General features: G+C 51.1%; 1 protein-coding gene across 4 annotated transcripts in view; it reads left to right on the top strand.

Moving 5' to 3' along the window:
- Positions 1 to 22,846, top strand: part of SLC39A11 (solute carrier family 39 member 11) — a gene marked incomplete at its 3' end in the record, with an annotated part of 239,994 nt that overhangs the window by 65,095 nt on the left and 152,053 nt on the right. For 3 of the 4 annotated variants that reach the window (XM_084238722.1, XM_084238723.1, XM_084238720.1), the window contains one exon: positions 13,721 to 13,862. In XM_084238722.1, coding sequence (XP_084094848.1) covers positions 13,721 to 13,862 — 142 coding nt within the window. The remainder of the gene's footprint in view (positions 1 to 13,720; positions 13,863 to 22,846) is intronic. The other variant, XM_084238721.1, reaches the window with a different exon arrangement.

The raw sequence follows: 22,846 nt of genomic DNA, 5'->3' as shown, positions 1-22,846 counted from the left end.
AGCTGCTTTTCTGCCACCTGAGAAATAACTGGACTTTCAGAGAGGGAGAGAAAGGATGAGGGAGAATGTGTGTGTGTGTGTGTGTGTATGTGTGTTGGGTGAGGGATGGTGAACGAAAAACTTTACTATTTCTAGCAGTTTCTAAAGGTAATGGGCTACGACAAATCCCACTTTAACTCCAGTTTTCCTAAGACACGATAAATTAGCAACCACCCTGAGTTTTGCCTTCTCTGCCTCACTCTCTGGGAAGCAGAGAAAGATCAACAAGCATGAGCTACAAGAAACAAGAGGTCTGGGTGGCTTAGTGGCAAGACTATCAGCCTCTGGGTTCTGAGAGGTACTGCTTGCTGCCAGCCTGTGCCCTGGGCACTGGGGAGGCAAATAGGGACATTCTGAGCCCCCCAACTTCCAGTAGAAGTGGGAGAAGGGTTTGGGGGAGCCTGGGGAGTCAGCCCTGAGGATGCTAGGCCCCAAGAGGGGAGCTGGCAGGAGGCCTCTCAGGAGACATGAATTTCCATTGGTCTCTGCTTTGCTTTTTATCAGATGCCGCCTCTCACCCTCTGCAGAGGTAAGACACCCAGTATGACCCCAGGACTTACAATCCTCTGACCCCAGCCCCCCTGGATTGCCCTCCTCTTAGCTAATCCTCCAGTCCCCTTTTTAATAGCCATCAAATGAGCCTTCCTGGGGCAAATCCTGGTGAATTACAGCTGACTTAATTCTCATCATCGAGATTGCCCTCAGCAAGATGTCAAACTCTTGCTTTCTCATGTCCACAGTAAGCTGGTTAGGGCTGTTATATATATTCTGTTATTAGCAGCTTCTCTCCCTTGCCTCTCTGGCCATTCAGCCACCCATATGCTCTTTGTTTCAGGCACAAAAAAGAAATCCTGTCAGTGTGGTGAGGCTGGTTCCTAATTGCTCTGCCTTCCGAAGGGCTTGTCGCCTGTAATGAGTTCACATTTCCCAGTCCAAATAAAGAATATTATTGCAAATGTAAAAGCAGGAATGCCGTGAACAACCTGCAGAAATTTGCAAGTGAGGCATCTGGTTCCTGGTTCAGGCAAAACCCGAATTCCTTTCTTGGCAGGGTGGGCATGAGAGAGTGTGTGTAGGGGAGAGAAATCTTCCTTAATCTCTTGATAAGGATCCTCTAAACCCACAGGTGACTCTGGCTTATTTAGTGATTTTTTTTTTCCCCTGACTTTTTTCCTTTTTCATAAGCTGGACTTGTAATTGTCCAAAGCAGAAAGGCCAGGCGGTTTGGGGGTTTTGCAAAGGCATTAGAGCAACAGCTACGTGCTCATGGGTCCCGAGAAACCCTGGCTCACGGACAGCAAGCTGGGGCTGTGACACTGGCTTTCTCCCTGGGGACCGATCCCAGACTTGGATGGCATGATTCCGTTTTAGAAGCACAGAGCTTTGCCCTGAGGGCTGGGATGCCAGGGGTGGGGAGACTATTCCAGATGCTCCTGGGCTCCCAGATGTTCAAAAAATACTCAAGACCCGAACTTGAGTGCGGCCAGGGGCCCTTCAGACTCCAAATTACTTCCGTCTGCACCATGTCCTGGTCTTAGAAATGAGGGGAAGGGAGACAAAGGATATTAAACAGCTGGTTTACAATGAGGGGTCCAGACTATTTCCTGCTGGAGCTCCAGGCTCTCCATTTGTGCCTTCAGAGGTGCCCCTCCATCTAGAGCACACGCCTCTCCTCTCGCAGGGGCTTCTTGGGCAGCAGCTAATTTTCTGGACATGGACCTAAGGCTGCTTTCCAGGTCCTTGAGGGACGCAGCCATCTTTTCTCCATCTCCCACACTGGCGTGCAGGAAGGTGTTACAGGCTCCCTGAGGGGTGATGTGATGCTGCAGGGAAGAGGAGGAAAAGCTAGGGGGTCTCATTAGTTCCCCACCGGGAGGCTATGTCAACACAAGGGAAAAGGAAGGAGCAGGTGGAGCAAAGCACTGGCTTAGATGTGGGGGTCCAGTCTGAGGACGCTGCTGACCCTGGATGTTAACCTCGCTGACCTGGCGGCCTGGCCATGATTCCAGCCAGCTCTGTCCTTCCTCACTTGTCCTCTGTCTTCCCTCCGTGGTTGACCTGCTGGCCTCCCACACCTGCCTACAGGGGTCCCCAGGGATGCCTCTTATGTTGTTCCATGTGGCAGAGAAATGCTCTCAGTACCTTTTGCCTCTGATCATCCTGTGTTTGTTGCAAGGACTTCCGTCCTCTGACTGCAAGAGCTTTCCAGGATGGGCTGCTTTTCTGACCTGGGCATGAGATTTTTCTCTCCTAAGTTAGTCTACCTCTCCCAGGTGCCACGGACACATCAGCCCATTCATATCTTTTTCAGCAAGGCACATGTGATCTAGTTATTGCTGGGGTCTTCCAGATAACAAGGACACACACATGCACACACACACACACATATGTGCATTCATTGTAGCAGGCTGCTTCCTCTATAATAACAAGGTATAGCAACTACCCTTGGCAGCTAGCCCACGAATTTCTGAAAACGTCACCTTCAGAACATCCCCATCTCTCCTGGTGGAAATTTCCTCAGCTTCCCTGTGCTTAGAGATGGGGGTATTATTTCCAGCTAATTCTCATGGGGGACACCTCGTATCTGAGAACTGGGGCTGACTCCTGTAGGCCTGGGGAGTCCATCTTCCCTGCGAGTGCACTAGTGTGAGGTTCCCATGAGGAATCCCCAACCGAGGAAGTAGGGTATGGGGGTACACTCCAACTGAGGAAGTGGGGTGTATCCCACTCTTGCAGAGGGGCCAGCAGATGCCCCCCTTGTATGCCCAGTGGAGCTGGAGAGGCTGGTGCCCTCTGCTGGGCTTGCCACCTGGCAGCCGGATCACCTGGGTGCAGCCCCACCTTCCACCAGGGGCTGACCTCACGATGCACCACCCCTTACCTAAGTGGGTGGGAGCACTTTGGAGAAAAGGGGCTGGCGGTTCCTCCCTTCTTGTGGAGTGAGTATGCATGTCGTTGTCTGGCCCTGGAAATGCGTGACTTTGTGGAGGGCTGATGTGCAGCAGGGCTGAGAGGTCCTCCAGTGCGGATCCCTTGGTTTCACGGACAAGGGTTGAAGTGTGTTATTAAAGGGCCCCCCTTCCTTCTAGTTTCATAGCTCTTGGGGTACGTGACATACCCGCCTCTCTCGCCCCTTTTCTCTGTCTCCATCCTGGTTTCCTTTTGAACCATTATGGCGCCTCTCCCTTCTCTTGTGCTTTCATCCATCTCAGTAACTCTCCACCCCCGCCCGCCCTCTGGCTCAAGTTCGTCTCTGACTTTTACCTCTGAACTCCTAGTCACGTGTTCTGTTTCTCCTTTTGCTTTCTCAGTAGGCCGAGGATCCAGTTAGCATCACTGCTCTCAGTTTTAGGTCTGATGTCCAGCACTGGAGAAGGGTTTTCCTTGCTCTGTTTATGTCCTTCCATCTCGTGCGGAGGCATCGCGCCCAGCTGTGAGTGGTCGGTGGGGTTCAGAGCCCAGTCTCATCAGGGACCCAGATAAAATGACGTGGTTCATCCCAGGACCAAACACTTCCTTCTTAGCCCCGTGCTTACACCTTAAGGCCATTTTGTTCCCATCAAGTGACTCAGCATGCCAGCAGTGTCCCTCGGTAACCTGCTCTGTCCTGATTTGTCACTTGGCGCTCCAGAGCCCCTTGGTCCAGCAGGTCAGTGTGCAGGACCAGGGGCTTGCTCGGTAGACTCTGCCCCTGAGCCAGGAGCAGGTGCCCTCTGGACTCGCCTTGGGGTGAGAAAAGCCTCCCTCTACCCATCCCAAGAGAAGAAAAGTCATGGCTTACCCCTATGTTGGTGTAAGGAGCAGTGTGACCCAGGCTGGGCTCATCATTATGTATCCTTTACTAGTATTTTATTCAGAAGAAGCAAAAGCATCTTGGGGGGCCCCTAAAAGTGGGCCACCTGCACTGCCCCCCCGTGCCTAGTGGTCATTGGCCCAGAGGCCACTTCCCTTCCTCGTGCTGTCTTGCTGACCCCTGGGCCTGGCAGAGCCTGCAAAGGCACCATCTGGCCGTGGTCTCCTGCGTCAGAAGACAATGGGTTTGTTCTATGATGTTGGAGCTTCCATGGGGAGAGTCAGTAGAACCTGGCAGCTTGTCCATCCCACAGGCCTGTTGGTTGGGGTCCTAAGGGGAAGTGAGGCTCTGGAATCGCTGGGTGGCCAGGGGTGTCAGAGGAGAGAGTTTTGTGCCACAGGCCTCGGGCGAGGCACATCCCAGATGGCCCAGAAGAGTCGAATCCCCTGGCGCACGCCACAGCCTGCCCTCCTCTCTGCCTGGGGTTTCATTCCCTCTAGATACTGCGCAGGTTGCCCAGCAGTTGCCTTTGAGTTCATCAAAAGCTGGATTATGCTGGGTGGGCCTGACCTCACCAGGCAAGGAGCCCCTAATAGAGGGGCTGGGGTCATCCTGAGGCCAGAGGGATTTGCAGTGAGGCCTCTCCTGCTGGCAGGGCCTGAGGGCACCCTCTCTAAGCAAGAGCAGCCCCTGTGACAGCCAGCCGGGAAAAGCAGCCTCAGTCCTTCAGCCACCAGAAATGGAATCCTGCCAGCAAGCAGACCTCAGGAGGGGGCCCTGAGCCTCAGAGGCCATCTTCATTTCGGCCGCTGCGATCCTAAGCAAGGGACCCACCTTAACCCACCGGCCTGATAACCCCGGAACTTCAGAGGGAGGAAGCGAGTGCTGCTTCCAGTGCTGGGAGGCGGTGACTTGTCACATTCCCGCAGGCACGCTGATCTCTCCACTAGTCACTGCCTTTGGAATTTGGGCTTAGAAAAGAGAGAAAAAGGAAGATGTCAGTCCCCACATACCCACGGCAGGAAGCAGAAAAACACTCCTTAAAAGCAAGCTGTCTCAGTGCCTTCTGAGCTGCCAAGTCCTCATCAAGCCCAGATAAGATGAATAATTAATTCTGCTCCAAGCTGAGCAGTGCCACGACTCAAGCCCGGATAAAAGAAAAATCAAGTATGTTCTTCAAAGCCATGGCTTCTCCTTGAAGTGGTTCTGATGCTATTTGCACGCCATTTCCTTAGCATCAAGTGCACAGGGATTTCCACCCTCACCCAAAGGTCTCCCTGCCTCTCCCTCCTTCCTTTGGGTCTCTTGACTGGCCCTGGGCCCACACCTCTCCCAGCCAGCGTCCATTGGGCTGGCAGTCCCAGCTAGGAAGCTGGGTATCTCCGCCTGGGAGGCAGCAGTTTTCAGGAGGCAGCAAGACTGTTTTCAGACAGGGCCTGAGGCTTGGAGACCCACCATCCGGTCACTCTGGGCTCGCCGTTCTATTGAGCATGCAGTGTGAGGGCAGAAATGACTGTTTGAGTGGCAGTTGGTGGTGGGGCGAGCCGGGAGGAGGCGACCCCCTCACTGGTTCCCACTGTGGGCTGGTGCTTTTCCTGTTTGACCAGTAGCGATGCCCATTTGGAAGGCTGCAGGGTCCCCACCCTGTTTTCACAGCCCTGCTCTGGACACACTCATAAGCGCTGTGCACATTGATCCATATGCACCAGCATAAGCCTAGGTACGCAGCAGACCTTGGACTTTTGGCTCCTAACAGTCCTGAAACAAACCTCGTTCAGTGCACATTAAAGCGATAAAATTGATATAACTGAAACCAGTAATATTTTTATGATGTGGCAGATGATGTTTTTGAAAAAAAAGCTACCCAGTGCCAGCGCCGGTGGCACTGCCCGCCACGCTCTCTCTGGTTCTGGCAGTTCTGTCCCTGGAATGCTGTGTGCTGCGTGCTGGAGCTGCTCGGATGCCTCCATCATCTCTGCAGGCGCCTGTGGAGGCATCAGGGCTGCGCTTGGCTCGCACATACCCTCTGTCCATGGAGGTCTTGAGCCTGCCCTCAGCAATCAACCCTCAGCAATTAAAGCGGTGCCACTCGGTACCAACTCAGGTGTAAACGCACGTGCAAAACAGTGTGGAAAATTGAGCAGTAGGATTTGCTCATCAAAGGGTTGAACGAGTGATTCAGATGTTTGATCTGATTTCTTTTATAAATCATTGTTTAAATGGAGATAGAGAGTGAAAACTTTTTTTATATAAACCTTTCAAGATCTCTGTTGAGGATTGACTCCAGAGCGGTTGTCTGTAGGCGAGATCCACAGAGGGCTGCTGGGATTCCTGGGCTGCCAACAAGGACCATGACACATGTGTGTCTGTGCCTGCGTGTGTGCTGGGTTGCAAAACAGCCACAGGTTCCTCTCCTGCAGCCATCCTGATGAGATGGCCTGAGGATCCTCCTGAAAGGTACCATCGATTTATCCATCTGGTAGAAAATTAATGCAAATGTTGACTGGACAGCACTCGGCATTGGACCTGGCCCTCTCTTGCTGGCCCCCAAGCCCCGAGTTTAGCATCTGATTGAGACCAGGCCTGCTGGAGGCTGACAGCCCACAGGGAGAAAAACCCAGGTTCCTGGCCAGCCATCAGCCACCTCTTCGCCAACAGCCTGCTGGCTGCCAGAGGTGCACGTCCTTCCAGATCATCCCAGCCCGGGCAAGCCACCGGCTGATCACAGATGCACAAGTGGGCCAGGCACTATTAACTGAGGCCTGGCAGAGCAGCAGGTGTGCCCAGCAGACTGCAGACTTACAAGCAGTAAAATTTGGTGCTGGTTTAAAGTCAGTAAGTTTTGGGGTATTTTCTTACTTAGCAAGATGAGACTGTTTGGGGTGTCAGGGTAGCACAGAGAGGGAGGTATGTTTAATCCACACAAGTCTGGGATCATCCAGGAGGACTTCCTGGGGGTGGGGGCTCTAACTTCTTCAGCATTTAGAAACATCAAGCATGAAATAGCTGGAAGTTTGAAACCCTGCTTTGCTGGTCACTGACTGGATGTTGTGCCATGGCTGGGGGAGAAGGGATTGAAGCTAATTTAGAACTTCAGTCCTCGTGCTGGGCAGGGCAAGGTGAAATGGGCTTAAAAATCTAGTAGGGACCAAGGACTTTGAATGTCATTCTCCTTGTCTTTATGGCTGCTGGCCGAGATCCTTGAACATGTCGGTAAACTGAGGCCAAGAAGTCGGCAGTGAGCTGCCTGACGGAGCCCGAGGCCGGAACCTACCCTCTGCCTCACCCCGTGTCCTTGTTTGCTGTGAGGCCAGCCTGGTCCCGGGCAGCCGGGTGCCGCCTGTCTCCCTGGGGAGCTGCTCATCTACTATTATGTAAGCATCATCCATATTCTGACCGCTGATCAGGGCGACATTTAATTTTTTTTCCATTATGTGGAATAATTTAAGATCGTGTTACGAGTGTCATTATTATGGCAATTTCTGAATAATAAAAACAGCATCAATTATTGAACGTCACCTTGTGTGTCTAGGTTAAGTGGGGATGGCGGGGTTGGGGTGGGGTGGGGGTGAAGTGGGCAGGGGAGGAGGCCAAGCAAGCTCTGGGACTCCAGGCCCCTTCCGCTCCTGCCTGCTCCTGGGGGATGCAGCTCCTCTGCTCGGGGGAACACCCTCCCCGTGTGCTCTGTGGCTGGCAGGGCACCAATTAATCCTCTGACCTTTCCCTTTGCCTTTCCTCGGGGAGTTTCAACCCGCTGACAAACCTCAATTAAAGGGACCGCACGGGTCGGGGGAGCACAGAGCTCCCCAGGATGTAATGGGAGGCGTGTGTGGGTTTGGCAAGCACCAGCGGTTGGTCCACTCGGCTTCCTCTGACAGTTGTCAGTGGGCGTGACACATCCCTGTGCGGGGGGAGCTGGGGACTGACGTAAAACAGGCACCATCTCTCCTGGGACCCAGGGCACAGGCATTGGCTGTGAGTCCCGGGGCTGCCAGGTGTCCGAACGTTGGCATGGGAAGCATGTCTCCAGTTGTGCTTGGCAGGGGGACCCAGTGCCATCATGGGCTTCATCGGGGACACCTGTGTCCTGGCACTCTAGGCTTTTCCGTTTGTGACTCACTTCTTCGGGGGCTCTGGCAAGCCTGGGCAGCAGCCATTGTCTTCCTGGTGCCCAGGACAGCAAACCCTGATGAGCAGCTCCGGATTTTCTCTCTCCAAGGACATGTACAGATTGTGTTTTCGAAGCCTTTTTGGCTCGTGTGTCGGGCACGGGGCGGGGCTGCTTCCCACCCCGCCTTCTCCCACCCGCCTCGTAATAGGGTGTCCTCCTTCCTCTTCCTCCCGCCGCCCTCTCCTCTCCCTCTGGAAGGTGCTTATGCTCCTCCAGCTCCTGACTTCTGCACAGCTTTTCCCGAAGGGTGGAAGTTGCTCTGTCTGCCCTGAGCCTGGGAGTTGCCCCAAACCCTGCATCATCACCATCATCCCTCACTAGAGGATGGTGATCCCAGTCCATGGCCCTGCTTGGGTTTTGCCTGGTGCTTCCCAGCCCCGCTCCTGCCTCCTTGCCCAGCTGGACTTGGAAAGGGGGGCGGGCTGCCGGAGAAGGGCCAGGGAAAGGTTCCAGGGGAGCAGAGGGAAGGCAAGGGGACCTGGAGTTTGGGAAGGAGCCTGTGTGTTTGGCATTTTGACATTCTGGAGCTGTGAGGTTTCCCAGCACCCCTGAACTGTCCAGAGCCCCCCAGGAGCCCAGCTGAAACTTCCAGGGGGAGGAGAGTGACTCCTCACCTCGCTGATGGGCCCCCAGCCGGCTCCCAGGGCTGAGGTGCAAAGTCAAGAACAGCTCGCATTGCCAGAGGTCCGCCCTGGAAGGGAGCCTTGCCGCCCTGCAGGGCAGCACGCGATGCATGGGTAGCGTAAATGGGAACACTTTGCAGAGATGAAACAAAAGAGCCCTAGAATTGTAAGCAAGTGATGCTGTCAAGTGAAGAGGGCCAGGCTCCCATCTCAAGGCTGGAGGAGGAAGGGGGATGGGGCTTCTCCCTGGGGTCTTGGCCACTCCTGCATAGGACCAGGCTGTGTTTATTGAAGGCACCCAGTAAAGAAACTCAGTCCCCCCACCTCCACCTGCAGGCCACACCCTCCTTGGCAGGCAGGTGCTTGCTTTTTTGCCCTTGCCCCCCATCACAGACTTTATGATAAAGGTGCCCCAGTAGGGCTGGCATCTCCCATGGGGAACTGTTCCTTGGGATTTCCGGGGGGATATGTCTCTGTCCTCCTATCAACAGTTGAGAGTGGACTCTGAAAGGAGCCCCAGGAGGCTGGTGCCTGGGCCCCAAGATACATGGAGGCCACTCCAGGTGATGGGATGCTCACCCTTGGCTGCACACTGGCCCTGCCCTTCTGGATGCTGATGTGGGTTGGAGCGCATGGGGAGGGTGAAGTGTGTGGTCCAGGTGGGGTGGGCTGGGTCTTTGTCTACATCTTAAAAGCACAACTCCTCAGGGAAGTGGGGGTGGGATTTTCTCAGTACATCTCCCACCCCCAGCACTGACATAAAGCAACACAACCAACAGGACATAGATGGATAAAATGGCAAAGAAATGGGATGTGGCGAAGGGAGATGCTTGTCCTCTTGACCTTGCCTGAAACACAGTCCTCAGAAATGAGTGTGGCTCCTCCCCTTCCTTTCAGGTCTGCTGGAGGTGTCCCCACACCTCACCTGAGGGCACAATCCACATTGGAGGAGTGCATGTGGAGCTAGTGAATGCCCAGATATTAACCCCTTTCTGGTTGTGTAGCGTGTGAATATGAATATGTGTAGTGAATATGAATATGTGTAGTGTGTAGTGTGTCTTTTTAATCTACTTATATTTTCTTTCAATGTGTAAAACATTTGTCATTTGAGGTAGTACCAGTTTATTTTTGCTTTTATTTCCCTTGCTGTAGGGGTTGAGTCTCCAAAAACAGCTTTATCATTGATAAAGTCAGTGAAACGTATCACTAACATTTTCTTCTATATATTTATATCTAAGTTTTTAATCTATTTTGAATTTTTTTTTTTTGTATGGAGTTAGAGAGTGGACTGAGTTCATTCTTTTATATGTGGCTGTCCAGTTTTCCCAGCATCATTTGTTAGAGATTCTTCTTTCTTCATTTTGTGGCTGCTTATCATGAATTAAATATTGATATATATGTGGATTTTTTTTTCTGAGCTTTTGATTCTGTTCCACTGAGCCATATGTCTATTTTTATTCCAGTACCATATTATTGTAACTGTTGTTGCTTTATAGTACAGTTTAAAGTCAGGTAGCATGATACCTCTAGTTTTTCAGGATTACTTTAACTATTTAAGGTCTCTTATGGTTCCAAGTAAATTTTAATACTTTTTGATCAAATTTTCTGAAGAATATTGTTGGTCTTTTAATAGGATTACATTATATATTTGTATTGCTTTTGGTAGAATAGTCATTTTGATGATATTGAGTCTCTCTATCCATGAACATGGAATGTCTTTCCATCTCTACATCATCATCTGTTTTCTTTAGTAGAATCTTATATTTTTCATTATATAAGTCCTTCACTTCCTTGGCTACATTAATTCCTAGGCATTTGATTCTTTTTGATATGATTGTGGATGGGATTATTTTCCTAATTTCTTTTTCTTCTCATTCATTGTTTCTATATGAAAATAGAATAGATTTTTGTACCCTGATTTTGTGAACCTCTATTATGCTATATTCGTCTATTTTTTATAGTTACTTTTTGGTGGAGTCTTTAGGGTTTTCTATATGTAGTATTGTATCATCTTCAGATATGACGTATTTCCCTTCTTTTCCAACCTGGATTCTTTTTATTTCCTGTTGTTTTCTGATTACTCTAGCTGAAGCCTCTTATACTATTTGAAGCAGAAGTGGTGACAGTGGGCATGCTTGCCTCGTTCCTGATCTTAAGGGGAAAGCTTTCATTTTTGCACATTAAGTATTATATTGACTGTAGATTTGTGATAAAAGTTCTTTATAATGTTGAGGTAGGTTCCTTCTAGTCCCATCTTGTTTAGAGTTTTTTTTTTTTTTAAATCATAAATGAGTGCTGAATCTAGTCAAATGATTTCTCCATAGCTATTGATATCCTATGATTTTATCTTTTCTTGATGTAGCTGTTACATTGATTGCTTTACATATGTTAAACCATCCTTGCATGACTTTGATACATCTGACTTGGTCATGATGTATAATCCTTGTAATGTATTGTTGAATGCAATTTGCTCGTATTTTGTTGAAGATTTTCACATCAGTATTCATTAGGGATTTTAGTCTGTAGTTTTCTATCTTTGGCATTATAGCTTAAACCTTTCTAAAGAAGAGTTTCTTCCCTCAGCACTATTGACATATAACTGGATTATTCTTTGTTGTGTGGGTATTATAGGATGTTAGCAGCATCTCTGGCCTCTACTTTCTGGTTGCCAATACCACTCTTCTCCCCACCAGCATATTCTAAAATGTTCACTGCCAAATGTCCCCTGGGAGCAAAATCACCTCACTTGAAAAACCAATATTCTCAATTACAACCAGGGTCTCCACATGCTGTGCCTTCCTAAATGGGCTCCAGTCAAGGAAGCAGCTTAGAGTGTATTAATGCTGCTGCGTTTCTGCTGTGAGAAGTGGCTTTCATCCAAACTGTCCCCCACCCTTAAGTATCAATCACATTATGAAAAAAGAGGAAGACAAAGGGAGGAAAATCAGCTGACAGTGTCAGTGAAACATCTCTTTTATTGCTGCACTGATTCCTCAGATGTCAGCATGAGATTGAGAATTAGAAATAAAGCATATAAACAAACCAAGAGCTGTGACTATATGGCCTGTGGCACAGACACCAGCTGTCACTCAGGATGGTTGGAGGGGGTTTCTACAAGGGGAGAGAGTGGAGACTGGCCTCTCTAAGCCCCTTATGTCCCCAGGATCTGTCCATCTGTAGTGTCAGTCTTGACTGTAACACAGCATGACAGGCTGCCTCTTTGTGCTTCTCCCAGCACCAGAGCAGGTGAAATTCCTGCAGCCCCAAGGGGTCTACAGAGGGACCCGGGATTATGAACGAGGCAGCACCCACAGCCTGAAATCTTTATCTCCCTTATTACACAAGGCTAAATGAGGTGTTGGTGCCTGTATTAAAGTGCTTTATATAGACAACTAGAACAATAACAACGTGTTGGACAAATGAGAAGACTTGAGTGGAAACGTGTATGCTTGAATTTTTAACATTATTTGGAAAACAATAATGAAGTAAAATATCTGAATCTTTAGATTCTCTGGTGATCCTTGGTCATCATGACAATGAGAAAACAAGAAGGGGTGTATATGTATGTCTGTGTGTGTGCTTGTGTGTATGTGTCTGTGTGTCTCTGTGACTCTGCATGTGTGCATCTGTGCATGTGTACCTCTGTGCATCTGCTTCTGTGTGTGTGCTTGTGTGCATCTGTGTGACTGTGTGTGTCTGTGTATGTGTCTCTGTGTGTGGACATGTCTGTGTGTGCTTGTATAAGGCACAGCCAGACATAACTGTGAAATTCCTTCATGAAATCATCGTGTCATGAAGACAGTTTTAGTATTTGCTTGCAAGGCATCCCCTTGGCGATTGGATTATAAGCTGTCCCTTCCATGTTAAGAGTCACATATTTTTTTTTTAAAGATTTCATTTTTTTTAAAAAGATTTATTTATTTATTTATATAAGCACTGGGTACAGTTATAAGTGCTGGAGGTGAGAAAATTCACCAGAGCCAGAGCGGGGAGCAGAACAGGCAGACTGATGAAATACACTGCTGAGGGGAACAAAGGGCATGGGAGGAGAGGTCTGCACGCCATGTGGGACCCTCGCCTTTGGCCAGGATCGAACCGGTGCTGCAGAGGCGCAGCCCAGGGCTTAACCACTGCGCCACCTGGGAGGCCCTAGAGTCACATATTTTAAAAGAAACCTTTTCTTGGAGCTGTTTTTGCCTGGTTTTAGAAAATAGCTCTTTCTTGTTCCATGTGATTCTTCTTACTTTCTCTTAGCATTGAGATTATTTGGACAGAGTGGAGGTATTGGGGTTGGGTTCCCCATCTTCCTGGGTCCCCTCGAGACCCGGTGCTTTGTAAGCTGTCAGCAGGGTTAGGAAGTGAAGCTTATGGCCTCATTAAGAGCTCGTTTATTTGCTCCTAACCGGAACACAAACTCAACGAGAGTTGGGATTCTGTCTTGTTCACCAAGTAGCCATAAAGTCATGGTACAGATGTCAAATAAACGTGGGATAAGTTGCATGACTTTGCCTCGTTAATGCAAGAACAGTCGCTTTGATGAGTTACCCAGCAGGAGCTCCAAGCGCGGTAGAATTAACTGCAAGCTACACGTGTCTGAGACTCTCACTGTTTCTTCCTTTGATGTGGTTTCGTTTTCCTTCCCTTTGACTTCCCGAGACCCGTGAAGATGGTGAATTCCTAATACTGTTGGCCATGGTCCCTGTACTGCAGCTGCCACCTGAGCCAACCTGCCACCCAGGCTTCTTTTGAGCCCTCAAGGCCACTGTGCCTTTGCCAGGTAGTGGTGAGGCGTGTGTGTGTGTGTGTGTGTGTGTGTGTTGGGTGGCATGTGCAGCCCCCATCCTTTATGGTCTGTTTTTCCCATTTGTAGGGTTAACACTGATTCCTCAGATCCAGTTTCGGTCTCCCCTAAAGTTCTCCTACCAGCAAGCTCATCTGCTTCCTGCTGATCGGGTCTGGTCTGACAGCTAGACTGGGCCCATCGCTGGTGACCTTGGTAGACACTGGCAAGGTGCCTGGGCAGCTGTGGGTAGCAGAGGCCTGGGGAGTGAGGGTGGCAGAGGTGCTTTAGTGACACACTGCTTCTTGTTTCAGGGTGCGGCAGAAGACCCCCAGACGGCTCTGGCACTGAACTTCGACCCTGTGCTGATGAAGAAGTGTGACCCTGAGGGTCCCGAGCTGCTTTTCCCCGAGAGCGAACTTTCCATCAGGATAGGTAGCGCTGGGCTTCTTTCAGGCAAGCTCCCTGCTGCAGACCCTGAGCGGGCTTGGACAGTGGAGACTTGGGGCTGGTGGTGGAGGGAGGGCAGGGGACATGCCAGGGGTCTGCTCTGTCTCCATTTGACTCACCCCAACACTGCACAGGACTGAGCTGGAGTCTGGCACAGTGCCTACCCTTCTTGTCTGTTCCCGAAACTGTCAGCTTACTGAACAGGGGGTGTCAGTGCCTTTTGATCATTTTTCCAGGTTGGACCCCTCTGATGGGGATCGGGTCTGTTTGGGTTACAATGTGCGGACACTTGTCCCTCTGCCTCCCCCCTCAGAATGATGATCCCCCTCAACTGAATGCCCATCTTCATGTAGTGGCCTGACTTTCAACTTTTGGATTCATCTAGGAGCCTGGGGGTTTAGCTCACTGACTCCCGTTGGTGCCAGAAAGCCTGAAAAGTGACAGCAATGTCATGTCTTTCCTCTAGAGGAAATGTGGTCCCTGAGAGGAACAAGAATGATGGCTTCTAAAGCTGCCCACTCAAAGGGCGTTGAGGGTACCCAGGAAGGACTGTGCCTATCCAACCTCAGCATATAACCACCCCCTTGGCAGTTCACACGAGGACGACTGGATGCCTTTAAATTTATTGCAGTTCCACATTTACCCTGCAGGCCCCAGGCTTTGCAGGACACCTGCCCCAGCCATCCCCACTTCCTCCGGAGGTGGAGACCTGCTGTTTTGAATGGGCGGCCCCCTCCCCTGTATGGAATGAACGGGGGGAGAACAGATTGGTGGCTGGTCACTGTGCTCACATTGGTGATTCACGGGGGAGGCGTCCCTCCGCGTTGCTGTGCTGGCGTTTTGATGGGCTTTTTCTGCCACGCAGAGGCTGTGATGGTCTCGGACCTCAGGGAGAGGAAATACGCAGGTCACAGCGGCGCCTCAGCCAGCTCTCAGTGATCTGTGTTCAGATTATGTCCTGCATGAATTATTCATAGGGGATTTGAATGTCTTCCCCACTTGGATTAATCCTCACTGGCTCCCACAACGCCCTCCTCCTCAAGATCTAATCAGGAAATAAAAATTCATTGTACATGAGCTCAAGGCATAGAGGATGGAAGGACAGACCTGCCAAGCACACATGCTGTTCAGACTCAAATTAGAAAGACTCAGGTGCTGTCTGCCGCTTGCCTTTTATCGGAGAGGCAAGGGCTGCCTTTGGGGACTGGGTGAACTGGCCATTTTCGGGTTGTGTGCCAGGGCACAGGGATGGAAGTCTGTCAGTTCTCATCACTAGCTGTCCTTGGCTAGTGCTCTTGTGTGTCCCTTTGAAGCCTCCCAGGCCTGATCTCGAGCCTCTCTGGGATGGTCAAGTCGGCCAGGTTGATCCTATCTCACTGTTTTAGTCTTCCAGTCCACAGGGGCCGGTGCAGTGCTGTCAGTTAAAAAAGGGGGAAGGGACTATCCCTTCCGTGGACCTTTTCCAATGAGGTCGTGGGGCTGCAGGGCCAGTGGGAGCTCCCGCCTCAGGAGAGCCTCCTGGGAGCGCTGGACCTTCTTGGGCAGCCAGGGCCACGTGGTGAGCCGGGCTGTGTGGGAGGGAGATGCAGTTCCAGGCCAGCTTAGGAACACCGAGGCACAGCCTGTTACCAGGTTACCAAGCAACCCTCAGTCCTTGCTGCTGACTTCCCATGCAAAGGTAAACACAGCCGAAAGATGGTTTCCGGGACTGGGCCGGACGCCATCCTCAACAGGACTCTCCTAGGAGTGTCAGCTGGGATGCTAACGCTCACAGTGGCTGCTGGGGCACTGGCCTCATGCAGACAGAGCCTCATGTGCGTTATTTGTACCATCCGGAGTTGCCCTTGAGCTTGCTGCAAATGTAGCAAGGAGATCGGTTGAATGGGCATTTAGTGACTAGCAGCGGCCTTTAAAAAATAATATTGGCACCGCCCTTATGTTGTTCCATAATTGGTTCGGCAATAGGACAAGCCATAGGCTGGGAGAGAAGGTTTGGCCGCTCGGAGCCACCAGCAGCAGCTGGAGCTGGGAAAAGCCTTTATGAGATGCTTCTCTCTTTGCGTCTTGGTGCCAAGTGTTTTGTGAAAACAATTATTCTACAGGCTGGGAGTATCTTGGGACCTTGCGAGACCGGAAGTTCTTTTAAAACTGTCAGTCTCCCTTTCTTTCTACTCAACTATTTATCTACCTCCAAGTAGCTCTCTTTTAATTAAAAAAGTAATAACATGGATTAAAAATTAAAATGTCATTTTGCTTGCAACGTCAAATCCCTTCTGATCCAGGCTCCCATCTCAGACACAAACACAGTTTCTGGTTGCTTGTGCCTCCCAGGGATGCTGTTTATACACCCTCCTTGGCCTGTTGCTCTGTAGCCTGTGTTTCTCTCTTACCCCATTTCGGTCTTTGTTTCCCGGCCAGGCGTTGATTCATTCCGTTCTGTTATTGGCCAAAATCTCACCTAATGGGTTCCTTCTTGATGGCCCTCTGGGTATTTCTAAACTTCTGCTCTTATAAAGAATGTGGCAGAGAACATTTTTTTATATGTACCTCTCCGTGGACAATTATGCAGTTGAGTAAATCCCAGAAATTAGGCCAGGGGTTCTGTGCCTCTGGGGTTCCTGGTTGGGTATGAGGGCTCATGAAACTCTGGAAATTCATTGCAAAATAATGATGAGCTTCTGGGAGATGAAGTCTCCGACTTCCATCACAGAAGGCTCCGATGTTCCTCTAGAGCTTGGGTTTCTTTGCCTCGCCCTCCCCCTGTAGCTGCCCTCATGGGCCTTTTTGGTGCCCTCATTCTCTGCCTAGGGTAAAGGAGGTAGCTGAAAGTAGATTGAGGGCGTCTGTGACTACTCACTGCTTCCACGTGCTGTTTGTTCTGAGGGAGGGCTGAAGCTCTTCCAGAATGCGGTTTTCTTTTCTTCATGGCTACATTGTCGTGGCAGAGAAGAATTACCCCTCATTCTGAGTCTCTGGGCAAGGCACGGAAGTAGCCATTATTTTCCAGTGGAGAAAGAGATGGATTTTCCTTAGGATCTTACTGAGATGTGAGATGGTCCCTGTTTATTTCCCATAAGCCTTCCCAAAGGTTGTTGGGGCACAGCGTGAATGGGTACTTTAGTCAGGGGAGCTGAGCTCTTAAGAAACTGAGAAACAGCCTTTTCCTTAAAATCCTGTTCTTTATAATAGGAGACCAGCAGGGAGTGTTCCCGGTGGGCCCCTGGTAATAAGCACTCTGCCCAGACACTCTGCCTGGAAGCCCTGGTTTGCGAGTGCTAGGTTTGGCTAGATGGCCCAGTGAACAACTGTGTTGCAATCTGAATTCCTGAGTTCCTTTGTTGGCTGTGCTTCTGACCGGCTAGCGGGCCTCCCATGTGGAAACAGAGTCCATCTTGGGGCAGAAAATTTGGCTTTTCCAGCTGCTTGAGTTTCCCCAGTGCCTGACCCCACGCCAACACCTCCAGGGCCGGGCCCCCGAGAGCCCCCATGGGCTCGGGTGTTCTTCAGTAGCCTCCCCCCAGCACCCTTGTTTCTCCTCCAGGCATCACACCCATCTTTTCTAATTTTGTATTTTAAATCCCGCCGCTCCTTTATTTTTCCTGTTCAACCATCTCCCTTGGGTGCCTGGGAAAGATTTGATGAGCTGATGAGCATCGAGGTGTTAGCTGCGGACGTCTTACGACTGCTCGAGCGTTTGCCTGTAACTGGGGATTCTCCAGCTGAATGACGAACCCAGTAAATGGATTTTGGCCTTTGAAGGATTCTATTTCGAGGCCTGGGGCAGGGTCACCAGACTGTGGGGTGAACCCTCTCAGAAGCAACCCCGTTCTCTCTGTCAGGCTCGCTGCGTCGGCCCAGCTCCCACGGCCACCTGTACTTCCTTGAAACTGACATTCCTTGGGGTGACCCTGTCCAGGGGGAGTGCGGGGCTTACTGAGACAGCACCACACGCCCTCTGCCAGCCCCTCCTCCCTTCTCCCCTGTCTAGGACTCTCTATGCCTTCCCCGAAGGAGGTGCTTCTACGAGCCTGCCAGTGCCTCCAGTTCCATCCAGTACACTTACTAGAACAAGACCCCATGTAGCTCCGGGGAGAAATTCGGAGCGTTTCTTTGTAGCCAGGTCTCCGAAGGTGCATCAAGGGAAGGCTCTCAGGTGGTATCAGTAATTCTGGCTCCTTGTCGTTCCCATCTCTGAAGATGAAAGTTATTCATGTCGACATCCTACCTTGGCTTGTGATTTTAATAACTAGACTTTTTCTTTCTTTCTGTCACTGGTTGGTTAAGGGACTCTGTGAAGGCTTCTCTCTCCCTAGTTGCGAGGAGGTGTCTGGGAACCGGCGTGGCCCCTCCTTTCCGGCCAGCACCTGTTCCCTGGGCGTCTCCATTAATGCAGCAAACCTGTCTGTGCAGAGCGAGAGCATCAAGGCTTCTGAGACGCACCACACTTTTAATACCCAAAACTACGAAAGCATGTTGCCGAAGGGTGAAGAGCAAAAGGTGCAACAATAATATTTTCCAGGAGCGTTTTGGCATCACGGGTGTTAAACAAAAGAAGGAAGTCACACAGGAGTTCCCTCTGGCGCAGGGCTCTGTGTGGGTGGCGCAAGCAGGTCAGTGTCCGGCTCCTGCAACCGTCAGCAGGTGCACGTGTCTCAGAGGCTCCTGGGCTTCCGATGTCCCATTTTGCCTGACTGATATTTAGAATGCAAATAGCACATTTCCTGTTTACTTGACTCTCCCCACGACCCCACCCCAGTTTTATGATTTGCTGCGTTAAGGTGTTATTTCCGAGAGTGTTTTCAGAAGGCCTGCCCCTGGAGGCCCTTTGGCGCTTTGCAAATGTGCTTGAGTTGCCATAAGAAAGTACCAGACTGTGTGGTTTCAACAGCAGAAACCCAGTTCTGGAAACTGGAGCTCAAGGGGTCTGCAGGTTGGTTTCCTCCGAGGCCTTGGTCCTTGGCCTGCAGGCGCTGCCTCCTCCCTCCATCCTCACAGATTCTTCCCTCCGCCTGTCTGGGTCCTAGTCACCCCCTTTTCCACTCCCATTGGGTGAGGACCCATCCAAATGAGCTCATTGTAACTTCATGGTCTCTAAAGAACCTGTCTCCAAATAAGGTTAAATTCTGAGGTGCTGGGCGCCAGGACTTCCACACCTGAGTCTGAGGGTCCACAACTCAGTGCTTACAGTGTTTGGAGAAGTTGCTCCCACTGGGACCAGCCTCCTGTGGGAATACCAGACAGCGGGCAGCTTGGCCTCCCAGCTCTCCCTGTCTTGTACGTGCTGCTTTGGCTGTGTTTGTGCCTGTTAGTCGATGTCGGGTGGGAACGCCCCCTTAGCAGTACGGGGAAGAGTTGCATGCCATGGAGAAGTTACTAGAGAGAACAGCTGGAAAGGAAGGGGCTGACCCTGTGGGACTGCCGGTGGGGTGTAGTCTGTGCCGATGAAATGAAAGGGCAACGTTATCCTTGTCCATCATCACCCAAACCGAGAGACACAGGTAACTCTTGGGGAGATTAATATTAACACATGTTTGAACGTGTTGACATGCTACCCAATTCCACTCGTTTCCTTGAGCTGACAGAACAAAGGATCACAAACCGGTGGGCTTAGAGCAATAGAAATCTACAGTCTCGTGGTTCCAGAGCCCCCCAGTGGGAAATCAAGGCGTCAGCAAGGCCATACTCTCTCCAAAGGCTCTAGGAGAGGATCCTTCCCACCTCTTCTAACTTCAGTGACTCCCGGCTTTCCTTGGCAGCCGCATCATTCCTGTCTCTGCTGTCACTGTTACATGACCTCCTCCCCTGTGAGTGTATCTGTGCGTCGCCTGACTCTCCCTCTTCTTTTTCTTTTTTAAAGATTTATTTATTTATGCATACAGGAGCTGGGGTACAGGCCCGAGGTGGGGGGGTGGGGATGAGAGGATTCACCAGAGACAGAGTGGGGAGCAGAACAGGCACACAGACTGAAATTCACTGCTGAGGGGAGCAGCGGGGAGACAGGAGAGGTCTGCTGGGCCATGTGGGTCACCACCCTGGCCGGGGATCGAACTCTGGACCATGCTCCTGGACCCCTCAGAATTAGAAAGGGGGTGCCTGACAGGGATGGGTGGAAACTGTCAGTGATGGAGCGCAGTCCCGCCAGCCCTCTCTGCTGCAGTGGCTGCAGAGAGCCTCATAGTGCTGCGTCCTAACCCCTTGCACCACCGGGGAGGCCCTCCCTCTCCTTTTTCTCATAAAGACATCAACCATTGGCTTCAGGGTTCAGCCACATTCAGTATGATCATGTAGTAACTGAACTAATTATATCTGCAAAGTCTTTTCTCCCAGGAAGGTCACATTCTGAGTTTCTGGGTGGCCATGAATTCGGGGCGGGGGAATTCGTTTCAGCTCAGAAAACTGATCATGCCATGACCAGACTTCAGGGGCTTGGTCATTCTGGATGGGTTTGTTTGTCTTGCGCAAGTGAGGAAGAAGGGAGAAAGAGAGGAAACACAAGGAGGTTGATCCTGGCAGTAATAAAACCCCATTTAATTCATTGGGAACCTTTATGGCAGCTTCATTAGAAATATTCATTAACAGTCTACTGAGGCGTTAGGGATACTGTCTCCTTATGCAAAATTTAACATTTGCTGGGCTAGCAGGTTCTATCATATTTGTAAGAGTTCTGACACGTTCATTTCAGCTCATAAGTCTATTATAAACTTGGAAATGTGTTTTTAATGTGCTTATGGGAAACAGAACCTGCAAGAGACTTGGGTAGCACCAGCCCCTGTTAGGATCCTCCTGCCAAGCTTTTATTACCCAGAGATTTAGGAGGCTGCTGCTGAAGCAAGCAGCCTGGCTCTTGTCATATTATCTTATTTTGTTTTTCCGATGCTGGTTTTGCAAAAGCTCCTTAACTTGGAGAAGCACAGGGTGGCATCTTGGTTCTAAGTATTTCAGGTCTTTAGGAATCCTTTCTATGTATTCACTCCCATTTCAGTTTGTTTCCTTCTGTCAGTTATGGGAAGTGCCTAAAAAGGAAGGGAAGCTGGTTGGGAACCCGCGAAACTGGGAGGAAGTGGTGCCACTTGCTGAGACAGGCATTCTTAGGGATGATGGCAGGAAAGGGGTGGGCTGCTGGGAAAAATGAGGAATTGAGCATGTGGGATGGAGTTGGGGCAATGCTGCCTTCAGGAGAAGGGGTCTGTGATGCACCCCATCCACCTGGGCTCCTCTGTCGGCACGTACCTCCTGTTCGAGCTCCTGCTTCCTCTTTGGCTTGTGCATTTTCCAGTCTTTTGTTTTGCTTTCTTCCTTCTCGTGCATTTTCCGTGCTGGGACTGCCAGTGGGTTATCTAAAATAGAGCTAAGTCTCGGGACCTCTGACTCCCCGATTACCCCAAATGAGTCAACTGGAAGAGGAGGCAGCGGCGTTCTGGAGGATGGCAGAAGAGGAGGCCCGGGGGTCTATTGAGACTCTTAGACACCTCCGTGAGCCTTGTCTCTGCTGCTTCCCCAAGACACCAGGCCGCCTGGCAGCTCACGGCGTGATGCCCCGCAGGTCGCTGCTAGGGTGGCTCAAGTCCACCTTACTAGACATCCTTTCCAGTGGGGAAGCTCTTCCGTTACCCCCGAGAGCAACTGGCAGACACTTGCCCTCAGGGAGCGTCAAATCTGGGGCAGCCATTTTATGTGGTTCAACATACCCCATGTAAACCTGACAATCCACAAGTGGGCCCTGAACGATTCCTCGGTGCTTCACTGGCTGAGGCCCTTTTCCTGCCATCACCTGAGCCTACCAGGAGCACCTGCGGAAGCCTCCCCTGACCATCTGGCTGCTAGGCGACCGGCTCCCGTGAGCTTCAGAACTTTGGCGGGGGCTCTGGCGTGAGGGCTTGGGGCATGGGAGCCCCCGAGGGCTTGGGCACAGACTCCCCGGCGCCGTGTCACAGGTGAGTGGAAGCCACGGGGACGCGGCCATTGGAGGCAGTGGGCAGCTTACCTGGGTCTAGCTGCACAGCCTGTGCTTTTGGCAAGGTGTTGCCATGGTAACCCTTCCCATTCTTTTCTGCAGCTACTTGACTTCCCGGCTGGGTTAACGAGATCTCTCCCCTTCTCTGCTCTCATCGCCTCTGGACTCATTTCCCTCTGTCTCTCCCTCCCCTCTCCGCACCTCTCTGTGCCCACCCCCTCCCGGGTCTCCTTTCTCAGGTGACCTGCCTCCTTCCCTTGTATCTGAGGCTGGCTGAACCCCCAGCTTCTCCCTCGCTCTGTGTTCTTGGGCTCTGTCGAGCCCATCAGTGCCATTTGCAGCCCCAGCCTGGCTGTGCCTGTGGTCACTGGAAATGACCTTGGAAATAGTCTTCAGGGGTCCCTCTCCCCTCTGTGTTTGGAGAGCCATGTGGGCCCTCCCTGCGGCCCCTCCGCTCTTTCTGGAAAATTAGATCTGGGTGAGATTCTCCCCTGGGCCATTGTGGTGGGTGGGCTCTGCAGAGGGGGAGCCGTCGGCCCACGGTGCTAATTAAACTCACCCAAGCATCTGTTGCGAGGTCCCTGCCATACATCTAGGGCGGAGCAGCGTGACAGGTCTTGACACCTAGGAGATTTACGGTGGAGAACGAACCTCTCCTTGAAGTCATCCTTCCTCACGTCTCCGTGACAATCCTTCCACCACCTGTCACACAGCCCTACTTGATGAGAGTTATTAACCACTTAGTGTCAAATTGTACTTGCTTCTGATATGACTGCGGAGGCAGGGGGATAAAGAAGGATTTGTCGGATTAATTTTCTTTGTTGCAAGGTCTTGTGTTCCAGCCCTACTCAACTTGAGGTGTCTAATTAAGCTCCACCCTCCCTCTGCTGCTCTGCGCCTGTCTGGGTCTGGAGAACAGTAGGAACGAGAAAGCCTCTGAGCTGCCGGCTGAGGGGGTCCTGTTATCTGACCAAGACCTCAGAGTGGATTTCACTGGTGATGGGATTAAGAGGTCCTGTCGCTCAGCCAGGTTTTC

This window comes from Talpa europaea (assembly GCF_964194135.1).
Source record: "Talpa europaea genome assembly, chromosome: 7".
NCBI lineage: Eukaryota > Metazoa > Chordata > Mammalia > Eulipotyphla > Talpidae > Talpa > Talpa europaea.
This window is presented reverse-complemented; position numbering and strand designations above follow the sequence as displayed.